General features: G+C 43.9%; 1 protein-coding gene across 1 annotated transcript; it reads left to right on the top strand.

Moving 5' to 3' along the window:
* The first annotated feature begins 786 nt into the window (after positions 1-786).
* LOC306789108 (major histocompatibility complex class I-related gene protein-like) lies at positions 787-7875 on the top strand. The gene is made up of 7 exons (XM_079284900.1): positions 787-925; positions 2200-2466; positions 4203-4481; positions 4994-5296; positions 5700-5807; positions 6454-6632; positions 6772-7875. Exons 1-6 carry the CDS (start codon positions 856-858, stop codon positions 6597-6599), a joined length of 1173 nt encoding a protein of 390 aa, XP_079141026.1. The 5' UTR covers positions 787-855; the 3' UTR covers positions 6600-6632; positions 6772-7875.
* Positions 7876-8080: the final 205 nt, after the last annotated feature.

Below are 8080 nucleotides of genomic sequence, written 5' to 3' on the forward strand. Positions count from 1 at the left end.
ATCAGGTGTTCAAACATCAACAGAGGTGTTACATTTCTCTTCTTCAAGCAGTTTCCAGCGTCCGCAGCTCTGAGTCACTTCAGGAGCACGTGGGCTGTCGGACAGAGATGACCTCATCTGATGCTTGTGTTGGAGAAGCTCTCTGACTCTCTTCCTGCTTTGCTTCTCGTTTCTCTGCCTCTTGTTTTCCTCTCAAAGACAAACTGTGAGGTGAAATGCTGTTTGGTGGAGACTCTCTTGTGTTGTGTCGTATTGTCTGTGCTGATGCTTCAGGCCTCATGTGTGCTGAGACCAGCGTGCAGGCCTGTACTGAACACCTTCACGTGCTCACACATCAATAAAAGCCCTTGTTGGATATGGAGCTCCCCTCCATCTCATTCCATCAGCAGACGCTCTGATCGCACACAGACCTGTTCAACACAACAGATAATAAGAGTCTGAGAAACTGTCCTGCTGCTCATCAAGTGCAGCTGTGAACCACTGTAGTGCGACGTCATGTGACGTCTGTGCACGTGACGTGACATCAGAGTACACATCATGAGAGAAGACCCGAGCAGCAGGAGGTCAAACACTCCTTTCACATGAGAACAGCAGAATAAAGCCCCGCGTGTCCGCGTCTCCTTCATCCTCTCACGCGCTCAAACAACATCAATACTTTCACTTTCATTCACAACCTGAGTGGCTCACTTCTACCTAGTTACACGTGACGTCACGCTCAGCTTAAATTCCCATTGGCTCAGGTGGAGGTGGAAGGCAGCGCTGCTTCTTCTCTCTCCCGCAGTTCAGTGCTGATCCTGGAGCAGAGCGGACCGGATCACTTTCTCTCTTTAAGAACAGAAAGCACCAGAAGTTAAGATGCGACATTTCACTGTGGAGCCGTTGATTCTGTCTCTCCTGATGATACACCTTCACGGCGCGGCAGCAGGTGAGTTCACTCTTTGTTTGATAAGTTGTGTGATTGTAGAAGAAGGAAAGCTTCGTGTCTTTATAGACTGTGTTCATCAGTTGAAGCTGCTTTTGATCGTCTTTGATGTTTAGCTCCAGGACTTCCTCGTTGACCACAGAAAATGTGGTAAAAAGTCAGAAATGCTCTTAAAGTCCACGTTCGTAGATCCTGTGTGTGCAGCTCAGTGATTGGTCCCGACATGTCTCTGAGGGAGCCGCTGTGTCCTCGAGTGACTGAGTGAAAAGGACAGAAGTGTGTTCTTTCTCTCTCTGCTGTCGCTTTGATTTGGGACATTATTTCATCATATCAGCAGCATTCACAGCGAAACGGTGTGCACGCGCTTAAAGCTCAGACGTCAGCATGACGCAGCGCAGCAACAGTCCAACACCAGTCCGACGAGGAAAGAGCATGAAGCATGACGTCACAACAGCACGAGATTTAGTGCTCTTTTCTATTTCAACATCGAACTTGTTGGTGTTTGATGTAGAATGTGTGCTGCGGTTCATTCAGTGCTGTTTACAATCACTGTTATTGCATCAACGATGTCAATATTTAGTGTTAGTTATTGTCATTCAGTGGACAGAATGAACATATTCATACAGTCAGGAAACACGTCAGCACATTTCATCTCTCAGGCTGCTGTGGAGGTTTTGGGACTTTTACTTTGAAACAACGAGTCAGTTGATGGTTGTTTTCCTGCTGAAGACAAACTACTTCCTGCTTTGTTGCTGTAATATTTAATATCGTTCACTCATAAACTCAATCACTGACAACCTGAGCGGCTCACTTCTACCTAGTTACACGTGACGTCAGGCTCAGCTTAAATTCCCATTGGCTGAGCTGGAGGTGGAAGGCTCAGACTTTCAGCATTACTCATGAATCATCTTGTTCTTCAGTCTCTTCAGTGTTCACTCCTTAAACAAGATGCAAAGTGTCATCTGTCACTAAATAAAACATGTTTCATGATTGAAAGGAAGAAGAAGAAAATCATATTCTATATCAGCCTCTCACAGTGAATCAATAACAAACATATTTATATTTCATTTCAGAACAGATAGTTTTAAAACAATCATCAGAAATATTAAAGTAAACATTTATTCCTGTGTGTATTGAGTGCTCAGCAGATATTATCAGCATGTATTTATTGTACTGTAGTTCTTTTAGATTCTGTGAGCAGCAGAACAACATTGTTCAGTGATTTATTAAAGCGTGATATCTAAACTGAAAGTGATGATTTTATCTTTCTGTTCCAGTGATTCACTCTCTGAAGTATTTCTACACTGCGTCCTCTGGAGTCAAAAACTTCCCAGAGTTTGTGACTGTTGGGTTGGTTGATGACGTTGAGATCACTCACTATGACAGTAACACCAGGAGAGAAGAACCCAAACAGGACTGGATGAGCAGACTCACAGCAGATGATCCTCAGTACTGGCAGAGGAACACTGAGCTCTCTATGGGTACCCAGCAGGGCTACATAAACAACATTGAAGTAGTAAAGCAGCGCTTCAACCAAACTGGAGGTTTGTTTATGTTTCACACATTTTGTTGATATTGTCATCCTGTACTTTAGTAAACAGATGACACACAGACACACACACACACACCTACACACACTCTCTCTCTCTCTCTCACTCACTCACTCACTCACTCACTCACTCACTCACTCACTCACTCACTCACTCACTCACTCACACACACACACACACACACACACACAGCTTCTCTTGGCTGAAACAGGGTGACTCAGCAGAAACATGGCTGACTGAGTGGCCTGGGTGCTGCTGTGCTCCACTGATGGTGTTTGTGTCCATCCCATAATGAGCAGCAGAGATGATGAACACCTTCTCTCCACTGGGTTCCATCAGAAGAACTCTACTGAAGTGGCCACAGTGAGTTGGTCCGTGAGAAGTGTGCTGCAGGAACCTGTTGGTCACAGAGCGTTTACAACACACAGCTGGTCGAGGAACACGACGGCTGGTTTCTCAAAGTAGGGAGCAGGACTGTAAACGGGACGCAGGCTGCTTCTGCTGGGTCCTCTCCTGAGAGGAGCAGCATGTTTGAATGGAGCTGGCTGACAGGACCACATGGTGCATGTCTCATTCAGACCACAGGCTCCACTCCAGTGTGTCCATCCCATAATACTCTGTACATGTAGAGACAGAACCACAGACGAGTGAGCGTCACTTCACCCCAATGTGTTCGTGTCTTCATAAACATCTTCAGTGATGAAGCTAGTTATGAATTTGTTCAGTTGAACGAATGAATTGGCTACATTTCTGATAATCAGATGATAATTTCAGTCTTTAATTGAAGCAATAAGTCAAACATGTTGTAGTTCAGGTTCCTCAGTGTGAGACTTTGTTCCTTTTCTCTGATTGATGTCGTTGTGAATGAAATGCTGTTCAGTGTTGTTCAGACTGAAGAAGCACTTTAAAGAGTTCATCAGACTCTGAACTTAACGGCGTCTTCACACTTTACTGACATTTACACTGTCAACTATTTATGGATTCATTAAAAATAGTCATTCCATAATCAGCAAAGATGAGAATAATGAGTTTGAGCCCTAAATATGGAGAATAATACAGAGTAGAGTCATTGAACTTCACTCTGGTGTGTTTATGTCTTCATGAACAGACATCGTGTTAGAATAAGGAATCTATTAGTTCAACAGGAAATGAATTGACTTAAATGTTGATCATCAGATGACCACTCAAGTCTTTCATCAAGAAAACATGTCAAACATTTTCCAGTTCCAGTTTCTCAAATATGAGAAAGTTCTGCTTTTGTCTGATTAATAGTTTCATATTAAATATTGTTCAGTGTTGTTCAGACTGAAGAAGCAATCTCAAGATTTCACCTCATCCTCATTTTATCCACATTTTATAATAAACATATGTGTTAATAACAGATGAAGACACGCCCCCTTCATCAGTGAGACACACTGTTGGTCTCAGTGGAGGCTCTGTGTCTCTGTGAAAAGAGGACATGAACAGAGTCCCTCAGTCTCTGCCTCCCTGTCTCTCTCTGAGACGTCCACACTGTCCAGCTGATGATCGGCTGTAAGTGGCTTCATCCAGCCAATGACAGCAGGAGGTGTAGACCCTCTGCTGTGGAGTCTGTGGATCAGTGTCGTCAACTGATGAGTCTCTCTCTCTCTCTCTCTCTCTCTCTCTCTCTCTGTCTCTGTCTCTCTCTCTCTCTCTCTCTCTCTCTCGCTCTCGCTCTCGCTCTCGCTCTCTCTCTCTCTCTCTCTCAGGTGTCCACATTTACCAGATGATGTACGGCTGTGAATGGGATGATGAGACCAATGAGGTCAAAGGTTTTCATCAGTATGGTTATGATGGAGAAGACTTCATATCATTTGACCTGAAGACAGAGACATGGATCGCTCCAAAACAACAGGCTGTCATCTCCAAACACAAGTGGGATAATAACAGAGCTGTGATAGCACAGGACAAGAACTACCTGACTCACATCTGTCCTGAGTGGGTGAAGAAGCATGTGAACAACGGGAGGAGCTCTCTGATGAGAACAGGTAGAATCACATGACCTGATGTAGTTTCATAAAGCTTCTGTTGTTTCTGACCAACAGTCACATTACAACACATGTCAGCCACGTACAGAGAGCTGCTGTGTGTCACACCTTTCTCCTCCCTCACCTCTCTTCCTCTCTCTGCCTCCTTCTCTCCTTCACCACATTTCCTCCCTCACACTCATCACCCCTCTGTCCCTCCGTTCTCTCTCTTTGTCTCTGAACTGTTTCTGTCTGTCTCAGTTTCTCTCTCTGTCTCTTTGCTCTGTCTTTCTCACACTCACTGTCCTCCCTTTCTGATCATCTCACCTCTTCATCTGTTTGTCTCTCCCTTCTTTCATCAATTCAACCTCAATGACATGTATTTGCATTGCATACATACATAAATATATCTATATAGTGTGTGTGTTACCAAGGCATTTAAAAGACATTCATCCAACATGAATGATGATATGAATCCACAGTAAATAATAACACTGAAGAACCTATAACCCGTCTCTCTCTTCCCTCTCCAGAGCTTCCCTCAGTGTCTCTCCTCCAGAAGACTTCCTCCTCTCCAGTCAGCTGCCACGCTACAGGTTTCTACCCTGACAGAGCCACACTGTTCTGGAGCAAAGATGGAGAGGAGCTCCATGAGGACGTGGACCTCGGAGAGATCCTCCCCAACCACGATGGATCCTTCCAGATGAGCGCTGACCTGGACCTGTCATCAGTCCCAGCTGAAGACTGGAGGAGGTACGACTGTGTGTTCCAGCTGTCTGGTGTGAAGGAGGACATCGTCACCAGACTGGACCGAAAGGTGATCGGGACCAACGAAGGTGAGGCTGAGATCAGGTGTGATGAAGGTGGGAAGCACACCTTCAGTTCACTGGAACACTTTGTGTGTTTTTATGAGGACGGGAAGTTGAGTTCAGTTCAAGTTTATTCAAAGTGTGCTGACGGTCAGAAAGGAGTTTGAAGACGTTTGTCAGAAGTTGTCGTCGTGTCAAAAACCAACATGAGACAGAAAGCAAGAGAAACACACAGCTGGACAGAGAGAACACAGCTGGACGAGATCAACAAGCAGAGAGACAGTCATCGTGTAGAGCAGATAAAGAAAGGACAGACACATGGTGTGTGTGTTCAGGACTGTGGTCTGCTGGATGAACGGATGTTCTCCTCTTCTAACCTGCTTCATCTCTTCAGGTTGTGACGATTTTATTCTTGTTTTCTGCTCAACAGAGAAGCCCGCTGACATCACCTTCATCATCATCATCGCTGCAGTGGCTCTTGCTCTCGTCATCATCGCTGTGGGTGGATTCATGTTTCACAGGAACAGGAACAGGAAAGGTGAGAGACCCGAACACAGACGTTGGTATTTCAGTAGTATTTGGATTTTCGGCATTTTCTTCAGAATGTGACAGAGAAGCAAACTTCAACAGTCAGCGGTAATGTCATGATGACATGACTAGAAGAGACAAATTCATATTTTATATCTAACATTCATTTCTATTGATGTTGTTTCATCATCTTTGCTTTTATTCTTCATAATATATTATATCTGCAGTTTTATAGAATCGACGAACACTTCAAGGCAGCTGGTTGTTTTCTACGTGTTCTTTTAGACTGTTGATGAAAGTAATTTGGACTTTTGGGGGGAAAATAAATAAAAACAGTATTTTTGTAATTAGAATAATGTCAGTTTTTTCATGCACATTGTTTCTACAAGGCTCAGATGATGAATAAAACCTCTTTCATCTCCGAGAGGAGTCAGAGTGAGCGGTGTGCTTAGGATCACTCAGTCACAGGTTTACTCTGTGGAGCTGCTTTTGCCTCCTCCAGTGATGACAGCGTGATGATGTCAGAGAGAAGTGAAGTCTTCATCAGTGGGAGGGGCTAGAAGAGGGGATCCTCTCCACTGGGAGGAAGCTGCTACAACACATTCTGACATGTTGGCTCTGGAGAACTAAAACGTCGTCTTTGCTTTTTATTTCAGCCAATTGCCCTCCGACCTCTGAAAACGGCCCTGAGCTCTCTATGAAGCTGAACCCTGAGGCTGAGCCTGAGGCTCAGATCACGTCTCAAACATCAACCTTTACAAACAGGGACACCAGTTTATCAGATGAAAACAAGCAGTTATGACTTCATAAGCGTGATGGTTCAATATTACAGAAGGTAACACTTCTGTGACTGAGTCATGAATATTTGATGTCTCAATGATTCTGTAAATATGTGTCTTTGTTCTGATTGAAACATTTGTGGTGAATGATTTAGTTTTCTCTTTGATGTGTTTCTTTTCTTTTGGTCTCTTCAGGTTTATGGATAAATATTTCACTGGATCAAGAAGTGGTGCCACCACACTCTCCTCCATGAACTGTGACCTCACCACTTCTTCACCGTTCATGTCATGAAGTCATTGAATCTAGCTGTAGATGCTCATCGATCGGAACACATTTGAAAGCTATGAGCAAACATCAGTGGTGACGTGAAATGATTTGGATCGTTTGGTTTCAACTGAACAAAATGTAATTTCCTCTGATGAGACGTTCTTAAATCAAACGAGGAAGATTATTGTTGGAGATCTTCAGAACAATGAAAGCATCACAGCACTCTGCACACACAAAGACGTGTTCATCTCAAACAAATCCTCCATATTTACACTTCAATGCTTCTGCTGTTGGGTTTCTGGTTCAATCGATGTTGGTAACACACACACACACACACACACACACACACTGTCGGGTCTGGTGATGTGAAGACATAAAGCTTGAGATCAGAGATCTTTGTCAACCAGTCGAGTTTCTTCTCTTTTCATACTGAGGAAGTCGTTCTCTGCTTCTCTGCTTGGGTTCCATCACTGGGGGAAACGCTGCAAATCAACCAGCAGCATCCAGAAACACGCTGCGGGAACCGGACGCCCGGAGTCTCCCGTAGGTGTCGGTGTGATGGTTTCCTATCTGTGTCTCTGCTGCTGGTAAACTGGACTCCAGCTCTCTCCCAGTGTGGACTGGGATTGACTCCAGTCCGCCTCCACTCTCAGCAGGATGACACACCTTTATTTCACACTTGTGTGAATAGTTTGTTTGTATGTTTCCTTGTTTTCTAGCAGCAGGTCAAAGGAAAGAATCATTTATGTCTCTGCATGTTTTCTTCAATAATCAAGAGGATGTTTATTGTTTCATCTCATCTTTTGATCTGATTTGAAACATTGTTTTATGTAAATGAAGGCTTCTAGTTTCTAAAGGGCAGTGAGATGTTTGAAGCTTCTCAGCTGATAGAAATCTTCTTCAATATGTTTCCTGATAGTATTTAGGGACGAGGAGGCTGTTGGCTTTACAATGAATGCTGATGAAGCGGCTCTATTTCATTCCTTTTCTACTTTTGTTTTGCTTTTCAATAAAGTGCCCAAAACTCCAAATGTGTGTCTCTGTGATTCAGCAGATATGCTGATGCTTATTAACACCACATATTCTTTGTGACTCAACCTTTTAAAAGCAGAAGCGCACACAGGTATGACGCTAATAAAGTTCCTCATCGAGCATCATATAACCTGATGTATGATGCTGAAATAAGGACTTTGTGTGTTTGTAGTGTGACGACCCCTCCCATCCACTAGGGGTCTG

This window comes from Melanostigma gelatinosum (genome assembly GCF_949748355.1).
Source record: "Melanostigma gelatinosum genome assembly, chromosome: 15".
NCBI classification, from domain to species: Eukaryota; Metazoa; Chordata; class Actinopteri; order Perciformes; family Zoarcidae; genus Melanostigma; species Melanostigma gelatinosum.

What these genes read in the sequence shown, in the direction of transcription:
- LOC306789108 (XM_079284900.1), top strand. Translation starts at nt 856, where the DNA reads ATGCGACATTTCACTGTGGAGCCGTTGATTCTGTCTCTCCTGATGATA. An exon ending in GCGCTTCAACCAAACTGGAG is followed by an intron (nt 2,467 to 4,202) that starts GTTTGTTTATGT and finishes TCTCTCTCTCAG; the next exon opens with GTGTCCACATTTACCAGATG. An exon ending in GAGCTCTCTGATGAGAACAG is followed by an intron (nt 4,482 to 4,993) that starts GTAGAATCACAT and finishes TTCCCTCTCCAG; the next exon opens with AGCTTCCCTCAGTGTCTCTC.